The sequence below is a fragment of the Rhinatrema bivittatum genome, chromosome 4 (genome assembly GCF_901001135.1).
Source record: "Rhinatrema bivittatum chromosome 4, aRhiBiv1.1, whole genome shotgun sequence".
Lineage (NCBI taxonomy): Eukaryota > Metazoa > Chordata > Amphibia > Gymnophiona > Rhinatrematidae > Rhinatrema > Rhinatrema bivittatum.
In genome coordinates, this window is record NC_042618.1 from 449,901,597 (window position 1) to 449,924,065 (window position 22,469).

Below are 22,469 nucleotides of genomic sequence, written 5' to 3' on the forward strand. Positions count from 1 at the left end.
TGCCAGGTATTCCTAAAAATGCCCCCTTCAACACTGTGCTGAATATCAATCACCAGTCGTGAATCAGGGACTTTGTAGCTCCGGGAAGCTTAATGGCCTCTTTTCTCCATTTTATTGTTTGAGATCTATATTAGAAAATAAGGATTTTATGTTTTACAATTTGTGAGAACTATCCTTTAAAGCACACCTTTATCAAATGTGAAGGCAATTTTTAAAGCCTTTTCTACACATAAGGTAAAATATTACCTAAATGATAATTTCCTTTCCTTTAATACAGTCAGACCAGTCTATCCCAGTGGGTTATGCATGCCAAACAGTAGATGGAGACAGAGACCAACAGGCTTGCTGTCGTCGCCCCTTATATACTTCCGAGCTGACACCAGCATGCCAGTATTTCTACAAGTTAACTGTGGAAAACTTTAATACAAGCAACAAACACCTTTTTTTTTTTTCATCTTGTGGACTTCCAGAAGTATAAGGAGGCAGAAACAGAATTAAAATTATCAACAGAAACTAAAAAAAAATATACTCGCCACATTGAAATAAAGTTGCTGAATATGCATGTCAATGCCATTGAGATGACTGTCGTTCACAGCTTCTGCAAAGACTAGAAGACATGAAGACCGAGAAAATATATGAGCAGCATAGAGAGGGTCATGGACTGGTCTGATTGTATTAAAGGAAGGAAATTATCAGGTAAGTAGTAATTTCAGCTTTCTCTTTATCCAATCAGACCAGTCCATACCAATGGGATGTACTCAAGCTGTTCCCTATTAGGTTGGGATACTTCCCGAGTTCCCTGCAACACCTCTGAGGTGAAGGAGGCCTTCTCTCTAACCCTTACATCCAGACGGTAGTGTCTAGAGAAGGTATGCAAGGAAGACCAAATCGCTGCTTTACAAATCTCCAAAGGAGACACCAACCGCAACAATGCTCATGAAGTAGCTTGCACCCTCGTAGAATGAGTTTGTAATTGCATGCTGTAATTGCTTCCTTAAGCCAGCATGCAACTGTAGCCCTAGAGGCTGTTTCACCTTTGCCACCATACAGTACAAAAAAATAGTCCGATCTCTAGAAGGCATTGGTAACCTTGAGGTATCTCTGCAGATGTCTTCTCACATCCAAGGCGCAAAAAAGTGCATAGTCTTCAGAATATGTCTGCCTGCTAAATGAAGATAAGGAAATAGACTGATTCAATTGAAAGTTCGACACTACTTATGGCAGAAAAAAGGTGCTGTTCAAAGCTGAACCCTATGCTGTGTAATCTACAAGAAAGACTCCCTTCAGGACAGCGCTTGCAATTCATATATCTGAGCAGAACAGATCGCGACTAGGAAAACCATCTTCAAATTAAACAGCCTTAAGGAAATAGCCCAAAGAGGGGAGAGCAGCAACCCTGCCAAGATCGACAAAACCAAGTACAGATCCCAAACAAGAACACAGAGTGGAGGTCTAATGTGCTTAACACCTTACAAAAAATAATAGACATCTGGATGAGAAGGCAGGAGCCTATCTTGAACCCGACCTCTATATTGAGAGAGAGCCACAACCTTAATCCACAATCTATTGCCACTAGAAGAAGCAGCCGCAGATGACCTGCAATCTTCTGAAGAAGTCTGCCTATCATGGGCCAGAGAGAAAATATAACCTTTCCTCTGTCAGCCACTCCTGCACCAGGGCATCAATTCCATCTACCTAGGAATCTCTCCTGTGATTAAAAAACCTGCGCACTTTGGCATTGCCTCTGGTCTCCATCAGATACATCTCCGGCAGCCTCTATCTGTTGATTGATCTGGAATAGGGGACACCCAGAAGCTAACTTAAAGGGGGGGTTGCTCTATTGCTAAAATGTATCTGCTGGACCCTCTGGTGAAGGACAGGTTCCATTTTCTCCAAATGGATGCCTTGATGTGCTTGGTGACTGAGAGCCACCATGCCAGTTGAGAGTGGTATGGCTCTCAAGAATGCCCAGGATTGGAAGATAGAGGCAGTGCTTAAGCAGCATGACTCTGAAGATCTCTGCCTGCTGTTGTATTGTGCAGAAGGTGCAAGAGGAGTTGGAAGAGGATTCTCCATCATTGGAGCTGGGGGCTGTGTTTCTGGTGGATGCCGAATACAACTTGGTCCACTCCTCTGCCAGAGGAATAGCATCTATAGTGTTGGCTCGGCGGCTTCTCTGAATATGCCATTAGTCATCAGATACTATTTCTAAGACCATCTTGATGAAGTTGCCCTTTAAGGGGTGGTTTTTATTTGGAGAAGACTTGGAAAAGATGGCCAAAGCATGGGTGGGGGGGGCAGGATTCAAAGGAACCGAGACTCCATGAGGATAGGACCAAGGCTTCATCTCAAAATTTCTACTCCTGTAGTCACTTTCGGGACTTCAGGAGGTTCCACCATGGCCACAGTTCACTGGGACAAATCGAAGGCTTTTGGCAATAGACATCATTCCCCTGGGTCTATCACACTGCAAATGAGGTAATCTCTCTGAATGTTGTCCATGCATGCTATGTGAGACACCAACAAGGCTACAAAGTTCAGTTCCATCCAAGGGAGACAGAATCATTTCCAATGAAACCTGAGGACTCCTGGTTCCACCTTGATGATGTATGTACGCCACCACTGTGGCATTGTCTGACATCAACCTGACACTGTGACCTACTAACCAAGGTGTGGACTCAAGGGGGACAAGTTGAATCACCCTGGCCTCCAGATGGTTGATGGTCCAGTAAAAAGTACTTGCAGATTTTGTACTTCTGCACAGTTTGAATGTTGCACTATGTATTTTTAAATAATTCTATTGTTATGTAAAGAAAACCAAAATATCAATAATCTGACCATTTTGAGGGTAATTTTCAAAGGAACTTTTGCACATAGGTGTTTTATGTACAGAAATGGCCTGCTACATAATTGCCTGCCCGATACACAGGTAAACATAGGTGTGCATGTGATATTCACTCATAAATTTAAATGGAAGTATTTCTCGGGGCAGGATTAGGATTTACACACATGCTTTGTAAAAATTTGATGGTATGCACATAATGGGCCGGATTTTCAAAGGGTTACACGCGCCGGGCCTATTTTCAAAAGGCCCGGTGATGAGCGTAAAGCCCCGGGACACGTGTAAGTCCCGGGGCTTTACTAAAGGGGTGGTCCGGGAGCGGGCCGGAGCCAGAGGCCTCCGACACAGCGGCCATTTCCCACTATGTTGGAGGATCGCGTGCCGGCAGGCTGCCAGTGCACACAAACCTGCTCCTGCCTCCAGGCAGGCGCAAAAGGTATGATAAGAATTTTGGAGTGGCCTGGAATGGAACGGGGGAAGGCAGCGTGGCTCGGTGCGCGCAAAGTGCACATTTGTGCACCCCCTTGCCCGCGCCGACCCCCGATTTTATAACATGCGCGCGCAAGTTATAAAATCGGGCGTACATGTGTGCGTGCCGGGTAGCGCACGCACATGTACGCCCGCGTATAGGTCTTAAAATCTACCCCAATGTTTTCAGCAGAATTTTGTGCGCATCATAAAGCAGGTGTGATTTGTGTGAGGTAGACTTGGTAGGATAATGTTTAAAGATAAAGAGTACATTTAAGTCTGCTTTGAAAATTGGTGTAATTTGAATGCATGTTTTTGTCAATTTTATGTGGAGTGTTTAAAAATTATCCTCCCTGTATTATGATTTGCATTTCAGTCCTGGAGAGATTAACTGTTTTGTTTTGGTTTTTGAAAGTGGTCTTTGCATGGCCACTAGAACTCTGAATCTGAATAAATCAACAATTCTGTTGTTCTGACCCATATCAGAACTCCATGCATATACTGCACTAATACATGGAAAAGATGAATATAGCACAAGCATTGGTGGGAAGTCAGGAAAAGAGACCTGCAAATACAGGGAATGTGGCCATAATTTAAAGTGCATTATTTTCTTATTCTGAAAACTTAAGAAGTAATTTTTATTAGGTTAAGAAAAGAATGGAGACCTGGGAATAAGACTAAAAGATGAAGCAATAGCACCAATTAATATGTTTGGTGATATTTTAGAGACCATGAGTTAAAGTTGCAGTAGTACAAGAGAGGCTGAATGCTAATAGTATAATTATTACATGGATGCTGTAAAATTCGTTGTAGAAATAGGTTTGACATTGAGGTCATCATATATCATATACTCTGTTTCACCTTTTCTATATTTCCTTTCCTTTTTTATGCTGCATTTCATTTCATCTGCTTGAAAGAGTGTGGCTGATGACATTAGCCTCTCTTTTAATAGTAGTGTTAACAAACTAAAAAATATTGCATTTCCAAATAAGAGAAAAATTATACAAAGAGGCAAAGAAGAACATGAAACATTCAAACACACAAATGAAAGTGAAGAAAAGGGTTATGCATGTCAGCGGATTCTGCAGAGCACAGAAGCAACTCTTGGATTAGGGGATACATCCACTCCTGAAAGTAGGGAATTAATTACAGAAATAGAAGTTTCTGCAAGTACTCAGAGCACAGCAAGACTGGGAGATACATCACTTCCTGACAATACCGAGGCAAAACCAGGATTGGGATCAAAAAATAGTATGAATTTTGATAAAGATAATTCTGATGCAGAATCTAAGCACAGAATTAATGGAACATTGGCACCCGATAAAGAGACAGAGGATTGCAATGCTAATTCCCAAAATACTGGGGAATCAAAAGATGTGCAAATTGAACAAGAGCATGATGAAAGTGAAGAATACAAAGTAAGCCAGTCAATGACTAGAGGCGATGCAGAATCTTGCCCTGATAATATAAGTTTCAAAAGTCCATCTGATTTGGGGGAATCTACTAATCAACCCAGAGATAATGCCGAACTTGTGGATGTGAACAGTAGAGTAAATCAACAAAATGAAGACAGTACATGTGCAGATGCAGATGACCAACTTAATACAGCAAGGATGGACTTAGACCAAGAATATTGCAAAATGCCCAAGGTTTGGCAATGATAGCCTTTATGTCCTTAATTTACCTGTTAGTTATTCTTTAAAATAGTACAAATGATGCAAATTTAAATATTTCCTAATTAGCATAGTTTATGCCTGCAAATGCATTAAGGCATTTGCTTCTTGCTCTGTGCTTGCTTTCCTTCCTTAATGCAACATATTGTATGTTATGTCCTTTTAGTATAGAGATAAGTATTTTATTGTTGGGCATATTTTGATAGGATGGGGGGGGAGAGTTCTTATAAATATTAAATTAATATAATTTTTAGGGAATTTATATATATTTCGTATTCAGAACTCCCTTTAAGACAGTTATTTGCAAAGTCTAATATAATCACAATTTCTAGTCAATGACTGGTTAAAAAGAGATTACAAATAAAAACTGAGTCAAAAGAAAAAGGAAAGGGCTATTAACAAGGACCTTGCTGCTTCATCTTTGTACTTAGAAGGAACATCTTTTAAGTAGAAGTTCATATTTGCTATCTTTAAGGATCCTAGTATTTAACTGCCCAATCCAGACAATAAAAGGTCCAATTTTTTTAAAAAATAAATTGGCAGAGAAACAATCTTAGCATTCAATAGTATAAATCAAAGTAACATTTATAAAAGTGAATAATCAAATAATAAGATGGAGCTGTGACATCAATGACCCTAAAATTAATTCCATGAACATTTTACTAATGGGAATTCCAGAATTGTTCGTGCCTTGGGTCCTGTTTATAATAGGTGTGTGCTCACTTTATGCTAGTGGGGACATTATTTTAAACATGGCATCCTGCAGAATATGCCCTACATAACCTTCCAAAGGGTAATTTTCAGCGCTATCTATTTTGAATTGTGTTTTACTCTATATGTAATTGATTGTCAGTCACTTCAAAATTTATGAAGTATGCAGGTTATAAATTTTAATAAACTGTAGTCCACTAACGAAGTCATGAAAGGGTTTGAAAATTACCCTGGGATGAGCAGCTAAATTTAGCCACTTTAGATGTGGGTGTTCCCATGAACAAGACAAAGTTGAGGGAGAAATTCATATGCATGTACTGAATATTCGAATACATGCATGTAGTTTCCCCACCTAACCACATTTACAAATAAAGCAGGGGCAAAGTACATAGGTACATTTGTGGCTACACAAGGGTCAGCAAATTATCAAAGAAAAACTAACCAGTGGATTTTTCTTTGAAAAAAATTCACTAAAGTTTTGCAGCTACCAACACATATGTGTACTTTGCCACTAGGCACCTTTATGAAAACTGCTGCCTCAATGACTAATTCTTTTCAACATTTCAAATTATATTTTATTCTTTCCTGTTTTTTAAGACATCAGGTATAGGATCTGAAGACCAGTTTCAAAAAGAGCAGGAGCTTCAGAAGGAAAACTTGAGATTGTCCTCAGAAAACATTGAATTGCACTTTCAACTGGAGCAGGCCGAGAAAGATTTACCTCGGCTGAAGGTACAGTACTTTACAGTGTTTATTCACATTAAACTTGCATGAAATTAACTTCTGATTGTAGCATAATGTTAAATGAAGAACAAAATTCATGAATATATCATGGGGTAGGCAATTTTAAGTTACCTGCCAAATCTTTGGTATTCACTTCCATCAGAAGCTAGATTTTGAAGAACGTTTATGTAATTAAAACAAAAAGAGAGAGAGAACTTGGAAATGCATATTTAAAGAGGTTTTTGTGGCTAAGGGGGTCATTTATCAAAGTGCTGTATTGCGTTTTCGCATGCATTAAGGGGGAATTTGAGAAGAATTTCCCATTAACTCCCTAAAAGTGCAGCTGGTGGCTATTGCCTGTCACAGAGACCAGTTCATGGACAGACCCTTATTGTCTCATCCAGATATCTTGTTTCCTTCAGGGAAGGAAGAATATTTAGTCTCCATTGAGAGATTCAGAACCAGCCTGTAATCTAAATTTGGCATGAACATACCAGTTGAGCCTCTGAGAAAGGTGTCGCTTAAGCTGCTTACTCGTAAGGCAGTGTTTTTTGGTAGCAGTCTGTTCCGCCAGATGAATTTTGGAGCTCCAGGCTCCGTGATGTATGGAGCCTTTTTTTAGGCTTTTCAGAGATGGTGATGAAAGTTTGCATGGCTCTTTTGTTCCTCCTGAAGGTATTTTCACCCTCTTCATCAAAGGGACTCAGGTGGAGGTGGAAAAGAGTATGTGCAACTTCATCGTTTAGCTGTTAGGAGAGTTCTTCTGTGGTACATACAGGGTCATTACTAGTTTCAGAATCTCGGAGCACCACTTTGTTCTGTTTAGTGATTCTAAAAAGAGAAAAGCAACTTTGAAGGCTTTGATAAATCTTTGGATTAAGGAAGTGATAGGGTTCGTCTTACATATCTAAGAGATTGCCACTTCCTAAGAAATTGGGGGCGTACTGTACCAGGGTGAAGGTGGCTTCATGGAGATTTGCAAAGCGGCAAACTAGTCTTCCTTGCATTCTTGTTCAAAGCACTATCATTTCTCCCTTGCTAGAAGAAAGGCATTGGTGGTAGTGGAATGGTGCAGTCTTTTCCCTCTGCCCTCCAGATACCTTCATTCACCAGCTCCTTTCGTAAAACAAGAGAACTACGCCAGTGGCTTTGCAGCATCTCCAGCACATCTTCCCCTGCAAGGTCCTGAATGGTGTGCTTTGAACCACATGCTTCAAAGTGCAATGCTTAGGCACTGGTAGGGAAGGAAGGAGGACATGCCAGAGGTGCTGTACATCCCCAGTACTCCTCCTCCTGTTTTGCGGGAGAGTGAGGAGATTTGGGGAAGGGAGCACAGAGAGGATGCGTGAATGACATGGGGATCACTGTTGGGGGGAGGAGAGGTGCACGTGAATGAACCAGATATTGCTGTTGGGGGGGGGGGGGGGGGGGGGGGGGGAAGAGGGTGAGAGTGAATGAACCAGAAACCATCATGGGAGTGGGGGAGGAGTGAATGAACTGTGGATAGACTTGGGTGGGGAAAAAGGGGGGAGAGGGAACCAGATTGGATGGGGAATTGGGTGGATGGTGGAGGATCAGAAGGGCTTTGGGAAGGGGGGGGGATAAGAGAGAGAGTTGATGGGGTGGTCTGTGGCTTCCTTTCTTCACCCCATCACAATCTTTCCTCCTCCTCCACCACCCCATCTGTAGTCCTCCCTCTTTCCTCCTCCTCTTCATCTGTCTTCCTTCTCTTCCACATCCCAAATACTCGCTTTCTTCTCACTTTCCCACTCCTGATCCTTCTCTCCCCTCCCTCTCCCTCTTCTGTTCTCATTCTCTTTCCTTATCCTCCCTGTATCCCCCATCTTCTCTTCCCTCTTCCTCTATCCTCCATCCCCAATCTTTCTACCCTTCTTGCCTAAGTTTCCCGTCTTCATTTCCCTCCTCTGCAATCTTGTCTTCCTATTCCCATATCCTTTCTACTTCTTCCTTCCCAACCCCAATAACTAAGATCCTTTCCCTCTAATAAACAACCAAATAAATTAACTGGCTTCACAAATATCAGAAAATGACTTTTCTTTTTCTTTAACTTTATAAAAGTAAAGTATATTATTCCAAATATATACAAAATTATGTGAATTTGCCATGTAATTGTTGCAGAATTTTGGAAAATCTGCCACAGAATTTACTATCTCTTGCTGCAGAATCTTGAAAAATATGCCGCAGGCTCTAACTGTAGGGCTCATAAATTTACAAGCATTAAGAATGCTTTTATGGTTTATTATTGTACCAATGTGTGAACTAATTTACAGGGCAACAATGTACACTGCAATACACTAGTTTCAGCACTAGTTAGCTTTTTTTTTTTGTTTGTTTGTTTTGGTTTTTTTTCTGCACCAAAATATTTTGTTGTAGAAAAGCCAAAACTCAAGGATCAAAGAGAGCATCTCAGTGAGTCACAACCCATCAGAACTCTCGCGATGGCTAAAAATTAGAAACATTGTTTTCCTTAGCTACAATTATTCAGTTATTTTATTGACTTGAAAGGTTGTTGGCATTTGCTGAGACTTGATAGTGGAAATGCATTCACTAGTAATGCCTGAAAGGAGTGTTAATTTTTAATCACATTATTGCTATTATATTGTCTAATTTTTTTAATTGGATGTTTAATCCTCCTAGTTTAGCCAGGTTACAAACAGTTTCATACTCCCAGTGAGGTCAATGGGCAGTATGTTAATCCCCCTCCCCCATCTTGTTTACGTGCTCAATAGCTGCAAAAAGCCCAAGAAGGAACTATCCTCTTCTCATGACTCAGACCTTAACATTCTATCATAACTGTAAAGAGACTTAGAAATGATACCTGCTTCCATGAACATGAGGTACATTCAGGATATTAACTTCAGAAGTCAGTTTATCACACTGATAAATTGATAAATGATCTGAAAAGGGAGTGAAGAGTGAGGTGATCAAATTTGCAGATGACACAAAATTGTTCAGAGATATCAGATCACTAGCTAATTGTGAGGAATTGCAAGAGAATCTTATGAAACCAGGGGATTGGGCATCTAAATGGCAGATGAAATTTAAATGTGGACATATACAAAGTGATATTTATAGAAAAAAATAATCTAAACTATAGCTACACGATTCTGGGTTCCATATTAAATGTCACCACCCAGGAAAAAGTTCTAGAAATCATTGTGGGGAATAGTTTGAAATCCTTGACCCAGTGTACAATGATGGTCAAAAATTCAAACAGAATATTAGGTATTATTAGGAAAGCATGGAAAATAAAACAGGATATTATAAAGCCTTTGTATTAATCAACGGCATTATGACCGCACCTTGAGTATTTTGGGCAGTTCTGGTCCCCCCATCTCAAAAAATATATAGCAGAGCTATAAAAGGTAGAGAGGAGCAGTCAAATGATAAAATGGATGGAGCGACTCCTCTATAATATGAGGTTAAACAGCTTGGAGCAGAGATGGCTGAGAGGAGATATTAGAGGTGGAATGGAACAGGTAAACATGGAATGGTTATTTACTCTTTCAAAATAGTACGAAGACTAGAGATAACTCCATGAAGCTAACAGGAGCACATGTAAAACAATTTGGAGAAAGTATTTTTTTAAATTGGTGCACAATTATAGAATCTGTTGTCAGAGGATGTGGTGAAAAATGTGAGCATAGCTTGGTTAAAAAAGGGTTTGGCCAAGTTCCTGGAAGAAAAATCCATAAACAATTATTGGCCATGTGGACTTTGGAAAGCCACTGTTTATCTCTGGTTATGAGCAAGAAGAATTGGATCTATGCTTTAGGATCCTGCTGGGTAATTGTGGCCTAGATTGGCCACTGTAAAAGACAGGATGTTGGGCTTGATGATCTTTGATCTGAACCAATATGTTCTAGATTGTGCATTTGTTCATGGGTGGAGGAGAAAATGTAATAATTTGGATTAAAGTGGATATATCAATATTATTAGGGGAACACATGATTTGGTGAAAGAGGTAGTAGTGTTAGGGCTACTTGGGAACAGTAATCATAACATTATCAAATTTGACTTGATAACTGGAGGGAGGACACTAAGGAAATCTACTGCAATTTAACTTTTAAAAGGGAGAATATGAAAAAAATGAGAATAATGGTAGGAAAAACTGAAAGGAGCAGCTGTAAAGGTCAAGAGGTTACATCAGGAATGGACATTGTTTAAAAGTACCATCTTGAAAGGTCAGACTAGATGTATTCCATGCATTTAAAAAGGTAGAAGAAAGGCCAAAAAACTGCCGTCATGGTTAAAAGATGAGGTGAGAGAGGCTATTCTAGCCAAAAGAACATCTTTCAAAAAATAGAAAAGAGATCTGAATGAAGGGAAACAGTATAAGCATTGGCAAGTTAGACGCAAAGCATTGATAAGGAAGTCAAAGACAGAATTTGAAAAGAAGCTTACTGTGGAAGCAAAAACTCATAATAAAAACTTTCAGGTACATTTAAAGCAAAAAGCCTGCAAGGGAGTCAGTTGGGCCATTAGATGATCGAGGGGTAAAATGGGCACACTTAGGGGAGGACAAGGTCATAATGGAGAGATTAAATGAATTATTTGGTTCGGTCTTTAATGAGGAAGATGTAATGCAGATAGATACCCATGCCAGAAATGATATTTAAAGGTGATGATTCAAAGAAATGGAAACCAATCTCAGTGAACTTGAAAGATGTACTAGGGCAAATTGACAAACTAAAAAGTAGCAAATCACCTGGACCAGGTGGTATATATCCCACAAGGCTGGCACAACTTCGCAAACAAGTTCGCAAGCAAGTCCGCAGCCTTGGCGTTATCATTGACAATCATTTCTCATTAAAGAAATTCATCACGGCTACAATCAAAAACGGATTTTTCAAGCTACATACTCTAAAAAGAATCAAACCGCTTCTACATCCACATGACTTCCGGACAGTTTTACAAGCTACAATATTGTCAAAACTAGATTACTGCAATGCCATACTACTTGGTCTCCCGAAAAATACCATACAACCACTACAGATGCTACAAAATGCTGCAGCACGTTTACTCACTAACGCGCACCGCCATGAACACATTACTCCTGCTCTCATGTTCCTGCACTAGCTTCCTGTAGCATCTAGAATTTTATTCAAAGTTCTTACCCTCATTCACAAGTCGATTTACAACCAAGATATGCAATGGTTCTCCGATCATTTTATCTTCCACACATCAAAGAGACCAATAAGGAAAATGCACCAAGCCAAACTCGCCTCATCTTCACTTAAACACATCAAACACGTTGCCACTAGAGACCGCTCATTCACCATTTCCTGAACTAACATCTGGAACAAAATGCCCACAGACCTGCATCTAGAACCCTGCCATAAGAAAATTCAAGCAGAACCTTAAAACCCTGGCTGTTTGAACAAGCTTCACCCAATGATCTTCCGTTTCTGAAACGCCATTACTTATCCCTGTTTTTCTGAACCCATTATCACTCAACTATTTATTTTATCACTCGTCTATTTATTTTATCCTGCTGCTAAATTTGACTTTATCGGACTCCTACCCGCCCATTTATTTCAAAATGGTCATGAACATTGGAATATTATTATCATTTGTTTAATCGTTCTTTGTATTAATTTTGTTCTTAATTTATATATAATTTGTTCACCTTATTCCATATTGTCTGTGAAGCTTGTTGCTAATTTTTGTTTATTGTAAACCGAGGTGATGTTATTAACGTGCCGCGGTATATAAAAAAATCACTAAATAAATAAACAAAGGTGAGGGGGGCGGTTTAGATAGGGCTGGGGGGCAGGTTAGGTAGAAGGGAGGGGAAGGTGGGGGGGCGGAAGGAAAGTTCCCTCCGAGGGCCGCTCTGATTTTGGAGCGGCCTCAGAGGGAACAGGGAAAGCCATCGGGGCTCCCCTAGGGGCTGGGTGTGCGCAAGGTGCACAAGTGTGCACCCACTTGCGCGCGCCGACCCCAGATTTTATACATGCGTGCGCATGTTATAAAATCAGGCATAGATTTGTGCCCCGCTGGGTTGCGCACACAAATCTACGCCCGCGCGTAAGTTTTAAAATCTGGCCCTATCTGTCTAAGGGCTGAATATCACTACTTATCTGGAAACTTATCCCACTAACCAGATAGCCGGACAAGTGATTTATCCAGCTATCTAGAGGCTGCTGAATATAATAGGATAAGTCCTACTTATCCAGCTATCTGGCAACTGAATACGGACCTCATTTTAATGGGACAAATTCAAAATGGATTTAGCCAAGGGAAGACTTGCCTCACCAATCTGCTACATTTTTTGAAGGTGTGAACAACCATGTGGATAAAGGTAAGCTAGTTGATATAATGTATCTGGATTTTCAGAAAGCATTTGACAAAGTATCTCATGAAAGACTTGAAGAAATTAAAAAGTCATGGGATAGGAGGCAATGTTCTATTGTAGACTGAGAACTCGTTAAAAAATAGAGAAAGGAGAGTAGAACTAAATGGTCAATTTACTCAACAGAGAAAGGTGAAAAGAGAAGTGCCCCAGGGATCTGTACTAGGCTTGCTGCTTTATAACATATTTATAAATGACCTAGAGATGGGAATGTGTGAGGTGATAAAACATTATTGAAAGTTGTTAAATCACAAGAGGACTGTGAGAAATTAAAGAGAATTTTGCAAGACTGGGGAATCTGAGCATCCAAATAACAGATGACCTTTAATATGGACAAATGCAAAGTGATGCATGTAGGGAAGAGGAACCCAAACTATAGCTACACAATACAAAGTTCCACATTGGGAGTCACCACCCAGAAAAGGATCAAGACATCATCGTGGATAATATGTTGAAATTCTCTGTTCAGTCTGCGGTGGTAAGCCAAGAAAGCAAATAGAATGCTAGGAATCATTAGGAAAGGAATGGAGAATAAAACAGAAAATATAATACCTCAGTATCATGTGACCACCCCTTGAGTATTGTATGCAATTCTAGTCACTGAATCTCAAAAAAGATATAGCAGAATTAGTAAAAGTACAGAGAAGGGTGATCAAAATGATAAAGGGGATGGAATAAGTCCCCTATGAGGAAAGGTAAAAGAGGTTAGGGCTCTTCTGTTTGGAGAAGAGACAGCTGAGGGAAGAAATGATAGAGGTCTGTAAACAGAATGGAGTAGAACAGGTAAACGTGAATCGGTTGTTTACTTTTTCAAAAAGTACAAACGGATATTCATTGAAGTTACTAGGTAATACATTTCAGACAAATAAGAGAAAATACTTTTTTACTCAACGCATAATTATACTTTGGAATTCGTTGCCAGAGGATGTGGTGAAAGCTGTTAGTATAGCTGGAATTAAAAAAAAGGTTCAGACAAGTTCCTGGAAGAAAAGTCCATAAACCATTATTAAGGTGGACTTGGGGAAATCACTGCTTATCCCTGGGAAAAGCAGCATGGAATCTATTGACCTTTTGGAATCCTGCCAGGCACTTGTGACCTATTGGTCACTGCTTGAAACAGGAGTCTGGGCTTGATGGACGTTTGGTCTGACACAGTATGGCAAATCTTATGTTCTTTTTATGTTATCAGTTATTTTTTTCCTTTAACACACATTTGTTGTTTCATGATTTAGCAAGTAATATACATCGAAGCTTTGCCTTTATCCTGTATGATATTTCCTGCTTTGATTTCTCTCACTTTGTAAAAATCTTGTTATATTTATTTATTTAGAGTTTTTTATATACCGACAACCGTTTGCACATCGTATCGGTTTACATATAACTTGTAACTTTTCGGCAGTGCCTTTACATAGAACAGTAACTATGCGTACAGAAACTAACAAAATAACCTAGAAACTGAGTAACTATTTACAGGGTTCAATAGCAAATCGTCCATAAACTGGTAAGAGATAGAGTCCATAAACTGATTGCGGATCTGGGTAGGCATAAGAAAATTACAGGAATTGCAATTGAACAGAATGGTAACAGAAGAAGGTTTCAAAGAAGGTTTTGGCAGAGGGGGGGAGAGAAGAGAGGAATGAGTAGTTTAACTAAGTGTTAGACAAGGGGAAGTGGATGCACATTGTAAAAGGTAATGCAAAGTAAAAGTACTATACGCAGCTCAGGGGGTCGTCAGGACCCCCTGAGCTGCGTATAGAACAAAGCCAAATGGCAAAGCTACAATGAAATCTAATTTGTTTTTATTTTATTTTATATAGGACCAAGTAGCTGGCTTGAGAGAAATGTGTGAACTTCTTAAAAAAGATAAAGTGGAAGTTGAGCGGAAACTTGGAAATGTCCGAGGGGTAGGTTCCGAGTATGCTTATATATTATATATGTATATATGTTGGCAAATAATTTCATTGGTAGAACAAATGTCATTTTTAGTGAATAGAAATGATTAGTACACAAGTGTCACAAGAGGTATCCAGGTTCTTCAGGATAAATATGGCTATTTTCTTTTTATAAACCTGTCTCTACAAAATGCTTGCAATAGTATAAGCAAATAAATGATGGAAATGTACACTATTTGTACACAAATTAAACATTTTAGTGTTCCAGTGCTTGGTGCCATTATGCCTAGCAATAAAGTAAAATCTCAACAGGTTTATATTATAGGTCTGTGATTACATGCAGATTGCATGTGATGTTTCCACAGATTTTGTGTCGCTACCAAAGACTGCTTTAAAAGACTTCAGATTGGCCCCTTTGGTTGTTGCTGTTTGTATAACAGGGTAATGAGTCAGCAACCAGAGGAGAGAGGATGCTGTCACTGGTGGAGGAAGGTGCACTACCACCAGAAGTAGGGGGAGACATTGCTGCCAGCAACAGAAGAGTTGTCAGCTAGAGAACACAAAAAAAAGAGTTTTATTTATTTAATTCCATGTATATACTGCCAATGTAAAAAGCTCAAGGGTGGCTCACAATGCTACATCCATAATTATAGAACTAAAACAAATGATTAAAACAGAACAAAAAAAATCAGTAACAGTAAGGGATTTCCAAACCCAGAACAAAAATAGATTACTTGTAGGCCAATCTGAATAAATGTGTCTAGAACAACATCTTGAAACTTTTAGTACAGGTTGTCAGATGCAGTTCCTGTGGCATCAGATTCCACAAAATAGGAGCAGCCACTGAGAAGGCTCACTTACGTGTCTCTGCTAATCATACAAGACGAACAGTTGGGACATCGAGCAAGCTCCTTTGTGAGGATTGTAGAGTATGTGGCATGGTATTAGCCCACAGAAAAGATTCAAGTGCAAGAAGCTAATGCAATAAGCTTGCCTCGATTGGCAACCAATGAAGTGATATGATCTCTCAAAGAGCTATGTTTTTCCTTATGGTTAATGCACTTCAAAGTATTTGCTTTCTACCCATAGTATAAAAAAGTTGTAACAATAAAGGTAGAAAATAGATATGTGAAGAAATCCTATTTTATGGTGTTGATCACTTTATTGAATTTTATGTTATCCTTTCTCTCATTCTTCAGTCAGGAAGAAGTGGAAAAACAGTGGCTGAATTGGAAAAGACCATTGCTTTGATGAAAAAAGTTGTGGAGAGAGTTCAGCGAGAAAATGATGACCTGAAAAAAGCTCCTGGAGTGGTCTCCAATGAAAAATTATCTAATCTTGAAATGGAAAATGAAAAGTTGAAGGTACTTTATGAATGTATAAAATAATGAAGCAATATCGTGGAAAAGATAGTCAATATCATGGAAAAGATAGTCAATACCCAACTCATGGATTACTTCGAAAGCAGCAACATTCTACACCCCTCGAAAGCACTTCAACACCGAAACCCTCGTACTTACCTTCTCTGACCATCTCCTCAGAGGCATGGACCAAGGACACTGCTACTTTCTCGCCCTACTAGACATCTCCTCTGCCTTTGATACTATAAGCCATAACCACTTACTATCCGGCCTTTCTGACATTAACATTTCTGGCCTAGCCCTTCTTTGGTTTAAATCCTACCTGTCTAATAGACAATTCTCTGTCAAAATAGGTAACACAGAATCGACTCACCTCCCCCTCTCCCATGGAGTCCCTCAAGGTTCCTCCCTCTCTTCTACCCTTTTCAATATATACCTCACTCCCCTCTGCCAGCTCCTATCTGACCTTGGCCTCAAATTCGTATCTATATGCCGATGACGTACAAATCATCATACCTATTCAAGACTCAATCTCCGATTCTCTAAAATTTTGGGAGAAATGCCTTACCTCCATCAACCTCCTCCTCTCTAATCTCCACCTCGCTCTAAACACTACTAAAACTGAACTACTCTTTATATCCCAACACCAAATCCCCAAACCCTCCTTTTCAAACGACCCTGCATTCAGCAGCACCATCTCCGCCAAGCCCTTTGTGTGAGACCTCGGTGTCCTAATTGATCAGCAACTAAACGTGAAAATATTTATCAATACCATACTCAAGGAAGGCTTCTATAAAATTAATGTCCTAAAAAAATTTAAAACCCCTACTTAACACCCATGACCTCCGCACCGTCATTCAGGCTACCCTCTCATCCAAAATGGACTACTGCAACTCCCTCCTCCTAGGCCTCCCCGATTCCTCCATAAAACCAATCCAAATGCTCCAGAACGCTGTTGCAAGAACTATCACAAACACCTGGAAATCCGACCACATTACCCCCATCCTAAAAGACCTACATTGGCTCCCGATCCCTTCACGTATCCTCTATAAAACCCTTACTATTATTCACAAATCCATCTACAGACACAACTCTGACTGGCTTGACGAGCCGCTCCACCCCACCCCTTCCAACCAACCAGACAACTAGTAAAGGAACTCTCCACACCCCATCACTTAAGAAGGCACACCTCTCCTCCACGAGGAACAGAACCTTCTCCGTTGCTGGTTCTACCCACTGGAACTCTCTACCCACAAACCTCTGACTTGAGCACTGCCCCACCAAATTAAAAAAAAAACCTAAAGACCTGGCTCTTCAAACAGGCATTCCCAGATTAGACCACTGCACCAGACAACTCCATCAATTCCACCATCTCCCGCCCATTACCCCTTTTAGTCCCTATGTGCCTGTTTAACCCTTGCTGCCTCAGTTTCTCATGTTGACTTTTACTGTTAAATTATGTTACATGGTTTAATCCTGTTATTCTGTTTTTCTTGTTATCTTCTACTCTCCTAATTCCCTATGCCAGTTACTGCATAGCACTTTTCTTATATTGTACCCCCAGCCCTTGCCCCTGTTTTATGTACTTTCTACCTTTCAGTTTGATGTGAACCGGTATGATGTAACCACTAATACCGGTATAGAAAAGCCGTTAAATAAATAAATAAAATATCTCCTTTTTGTAGGATTGGACCAGTTCAGGCGCGTTTGTTGTGCTCACTGACCACCAGATGGAGACAGAGACTTACAGATTTGCCGATGTTACTCCTTACATGCATCCATACTCACCTCAGCCTAACAGTATTTTCTGTCTCCAGCAGATCGTAAGCAAACATCCTGTGCTTACCAGACTGAGGCCTGGTAAGCAGAATAGGAATTTAAGTTGGAGGCAGTTCTTGAGGTGAAAGACCAGTTTCACACTCCCTCAGTGGATCAGATTCTTACAACAGCTCCCGGATGAGTCACTAAAAATCTTCCCTGCACGGAAGTGTTTTTTTTCTTCAAACCAGCAAGTATGAGTTGGATAATGGCAGCTTCTGCCGAGTGTGGGAAGAAAACTGCTCTGTGCACCACTTGCAGTATGAGAAGAGTGCAATTGGGGAGAAGCTCAAAGTTGTGCTGCGAATGCATTAGAGCTTGGGAGGACCTGTTATGAACGCACTGCCCGCGAGTCTCCCCACGAGCAGGCTCACTTACCTATGCTGCATCTTCACCCAATGCGGCAGGACGCCGCCGTCGGGCCTCCCACGCGGCTGGAGCCACACTCTGCTTCTTTCCCCCACGGCCCGGAGGCCGCCCTGCTTGTTCTCCTGCTCCGCGGTCGGAGCCGCAGCCCTCCGGCGTCTCCCCACAGGGCTGGGACTGCCGCCTGACGCTGACTTCATCTTCGCGGAGCTAAGGCCGCAGCCCCAGGCTGGAGTAGCGGCTGGAGCCGCCCCGGGGTCTCCTGCAGCAGCTGGAGCCGCTGCCGACGTCGGAGCCTGCGTCCAGGCTCAGCCCTGCCTCTTCGGACGCTATGCATCAGTGCAGGCCGCTGTCCATGGTCCTGCACAGCTTCCTGCTTGCTTCTCTTAGGCGCCAGCCCGCGCCTCTCTGCTGCATTTAAAGGGCCAGGCACAGGAAGTGTGCTGGCCCCACCTGCAATGGGACTTCCTGCTTTAGCCCTATAAAGGGCTGCTTCATCAGTCTGTTCTTGGCCTTGCATCGTGGTGACTGACTTCACTCTGGCGGCTCCTGCCTGCCAGAGCCTTGTAAGGTCTTCTGTCTTCGTGGAGCTCCTCGTCTCATCTGCCTTCTTCCATGTCTTCATGTCTTGGTATCCTGCCTGAGGTCCCAGTCCATGTTGTGATGTCTTGCTATTTTATTTATTTATTTATTTAGTGATTTTTTTATATACCGCGGCACGTTAAAAACATCACCTCGGTTTACAATAAACTATAATTCAGCAACAGGCTTTACAGAGAAATTGAAATAACATAGACATGATATATATCAAAAAATACCAACAAAATAAAAGCAAATACAATAAACCAATGGTAATCGTAATCCTTTGTTAATGGCAAGTCTAATAATAAATGGAAGTTCAGAGACCAAAAAGTCAAAATTAGCAGTGAGAAGTATAAAATCAGCGTGTAGCAATGATTCAGTGAGAACAGGAATATTAATCGGTATGTTCCTCCACGTCCTGATGTGTCTTCCTGCCAGGATGTTCTTCCCAGTGTCTTCGTCTGGTGCTCTCGAGCCTTCTGTTCCTTTAAGCCGGTGCTCTCAGATGGAGTATTCCCGAGAATGAGGTGGCTTGCAGGTGGGAAGTGTCCCTGTGCTCCTGAGCCTCCGTCCCTGCCAGCCTTGGGGGAAGCTTCGGATGACATCGGCTCCGTCATTGGAGTTCCTCCTTGCCTGGACCTTTCCTGCGCTGTCCCGTTCTCCTCGTGGTCCGTGACCAGCCTGCAAGGGCTGTGTAGGGCGCGCAGTGGGACAGGGTGGTCCGCGATTCAGTCCCGTGGGTGGCCTGAGTAGGGTGCCCTGAGAGACAGTGCCCATGTCCATGCCTTGTGTTTTGCCTATTTGGATGTAGTGTCTTCGTCATGGATGCCATTGCATCAGCCATGTGTCTTCGTCATGGATGCCGTTGCATCAGCCATGTGTCTTCGTCCAAGGATGCTGTTGCACCAACCCACTGTCTTAGTCTAGATGCCGTCGCATCACTCATTGTCATGTCTTCGTGTCAAGGCCGTCTGCCCTCAACCTCAGGCCAGGCCTGCTGCTCCATGCTGTTCGCAGCAGGTCCGAAAGGGCTCGGAATGGTCGGAGGACCATTCAACTTCCAACATCCTTGGATGTTGGCCTTGGGAGCTTGCCGGCCTGGCAGAGGGTCAGACCATCAGCCATGCGGAGCCACCGTCAACCCTCGGCTCGGCCCTGAAGGTCTGGGTCCGGGCTGAGGCCCATGGGCACACTAAACCACCAGAGTTCAACAGAATGCAAGGCCTTTCGAGGCCATTCTTAACAGGACCTATGAGGCAGCAACTTTCTTTGGGAGGTATGCAAGAACAGAATCGTCCAGGCAGCATTTCACAGTTGTAGTCCCAGTTTCAGAATTGGACCCAGCAACCATGTTTGAAATGCAAGGACGTGAAGGAGAGCTAAGGCCACCTACTCTGTCCTGCAGTCCTTGAGCAGTTAAGGACTGCAGGAAGCCCTCCCTCAACAGCAGCTTCTAAGGAAGCATTTCCTCCTGGATCTTGGCCACAGTATGTATTTTTAAATGCCTGCAGCAAAACTTTACTGGGAGTCAGGGCCTGGTCTCTAGAATTGCTTCAACCCTTCCACCTTCTTCGGTTTTGGCAGGTGGTCAGGGAAGGAAGAGAAGGTGTTACCGGATGATAACGGTACTGGGTCAGTGGAGTCTCATATAGATTTTAATCTCACTGCACAAGGAATAGTGAGGGAGAGTTAGAAGAGGGGGAATATCCTCCTGAGCGTGAGGATGGTACTTCAGTGTTCCCTGTCCATATTCAGATCAGTCCAGACTCCTGGGCTTTGCCTCCCTGCCAGCAGATGGAGACAAAGTTTCACTAATACTGTACATAACCCAGTGTGCCACCTGCAGTCCCTCAGTATTTCTGTGTCTCCAGTAGATGTTAAAACCTGCAGTCTGGGGTATATAAAACAAAAAAGAAGAAAAATGGAAGATGGATCTACAGTTCCTCCCAGGGAGTTGTTAGGTCCTGGTGGGGCCATACCCCTGGTTTGAGGTGGACAAGCAGGGGGTTGGTGACCCATGATGGAAGCTCACTCTGAGATTCCGTGGGGGTGTATATCTGGTGGTCCAGATGCCTCATCCCCCATGAGGTGTAGCGTTGGTTCGGCTGGCAGCTCTGCATTTCAGGTCCCACCTGAGCAGGGAAATATTGAATTTCTGTTCCTCTTAGTTATGGGGCTAGGTAAAGCGATGGATGCAGTTTTAAAGCATGTTTGGGGGGGGGGGGGGGGGGGGGGGAAGCAAGCAAGCGTGAACAGGAGACAGTGGAATCATTGTGCCGTCACTCGGGGCCTAGATTGCTGCTTCAGAACTAGTCACCCGAGGATTTCCCGAGGTTCAGGTAAATGAGGTGGCGATAGCGGGATCCTGCTCGAGCCACATGGTAATGGTGCAAGGCAGACAGTGCTGTTGGTGTACAGACTCGCGGTCATGCCTAAAATCAGACAGCTGCATCCCTGGTGGGGAAGATATTTCAGGGGAGCCCATTACTAAACTGACAGTTTAGATGAGCCTTGCAGGTGACAGGATCTAACACTGAGGCTTGCCCCGTCAGTGTGGGAATGGCAGCCATTTTCGATTCCCTAGCAGTGTCGGCGGGAGAAGCAGGGGAATCCCCTCAACAAATTGCTGGCAGTTCCCTGTCCCATGAAAGTGCAGAAAGGCACTTGCACCAAGGAAAAGTCTCTGGTTCTGACAGAGGTCTTCTGCCAGTTTTAATTTGCTTATGTGCAAAGTTTGTTTAGTAGAACAGGCAGCGGGGGATGCTGGCTCTCGGCCCCAATCTTCAGGGATTCTCGGCCGGTCAAGAGGCCTGAGTTGTTAAGAAGCTCTTCAGGCTTTCGGTGTTTATCAGTGCCGAATGTTGAAGGGATCCAGGCCTAAACATGCTGAAGGTGTAGGCAGACTTTGCTTAGCCATGTGGTAGGCCGCTGCGGCAGTTCTTTTCCTGCACGAGTAGACGTGCGTGCATTCTTGCCTCATGGCAGTTGCATGCAGAGGGTCCTGTACGCGTAAGGCCGCAGCCTCGATATGAGTGCATATGCCCACAACCTAGACTTGAGCGCATATTTGCATAAGTACTTGTGTGCATAAGACAGAGACCTAGACTGGAGCGCATATTTGCGCGGATACTTGTGCACATACGACCACAGCCTAGGCGACCGAGTATTTCTCCATGTACTTGTGCGCATACGACCACAGCCTAGTCTTGAGCGCATATTTACGTGTGTCCTGGAGGGATAAGTGCATACACCCAGGTGGCCTATGTGTGTGCATAGGAGACTGCCTAGAGCCGAAGTTCAGGAGAGCTAGGTACCAGGGATGAACAGGTCTAAGACCCTGGCTATCTACTACTGTTGGACACAGTGATGTGTCTCATTCACGGAAGATGGAGATATCCCCATATGGACTAAATGATGACCAAAGAGAACACCAAGGCATTGCAGTTTTACAGCCGCCAAAGAGAAATGGTACAGAAGAAATCAGTGCTCTGATTCTGTTGTGGACTTGAGGGATTCTTCTTTGTCTTCTCTCCATCACCTCTGGTGGACAAGGGATTATGGTGGATAGAGAAACATCTGGGCAACATTTTCCTGGTAGCTCCAGAGTGGCTACATCAACTATGGTTCCCAGAGCTGATCAACATGGCCACCGAAGTT

At 42.4% G+C, this 22,469-nt stretch overlaps 1 protein-coding gene across 3 annotated transcripts in view; it reads left to right on the forward strand.

Annotated features, from left to right (window-relative positions):
* CEP290 (centrosomal protein 290) overlaps window positions 1-22,469 on the forward strand; it is a 557,889-nt gene that overhangs the window by 436,407 nt on the left and 99,013 nt on the right. For 2 of the 3 annotated variants that reach the window (XM_029601651.1, XM_029601650.1), the window contains exons 44-46: window positions 6,292-6,426; window positions 14,611-14,697; window positions 15,885-16,049. In XM_029601651.1, coding sequence (XP_029457511.1) covers window positions 6,292-6,426; window positions 14,611-14,697; window positions 15,885-16,049 — 387 coding nt within the window. Of the gene's footprint in view, window positions 1-6,291; window positions 6,427-14,610; window positions 14,698-15,884; window positions 16,050-22,469 lie in introns of those variants that run through there. The other variant, XR_003856690.1, reaches the window with a different exon arrangement.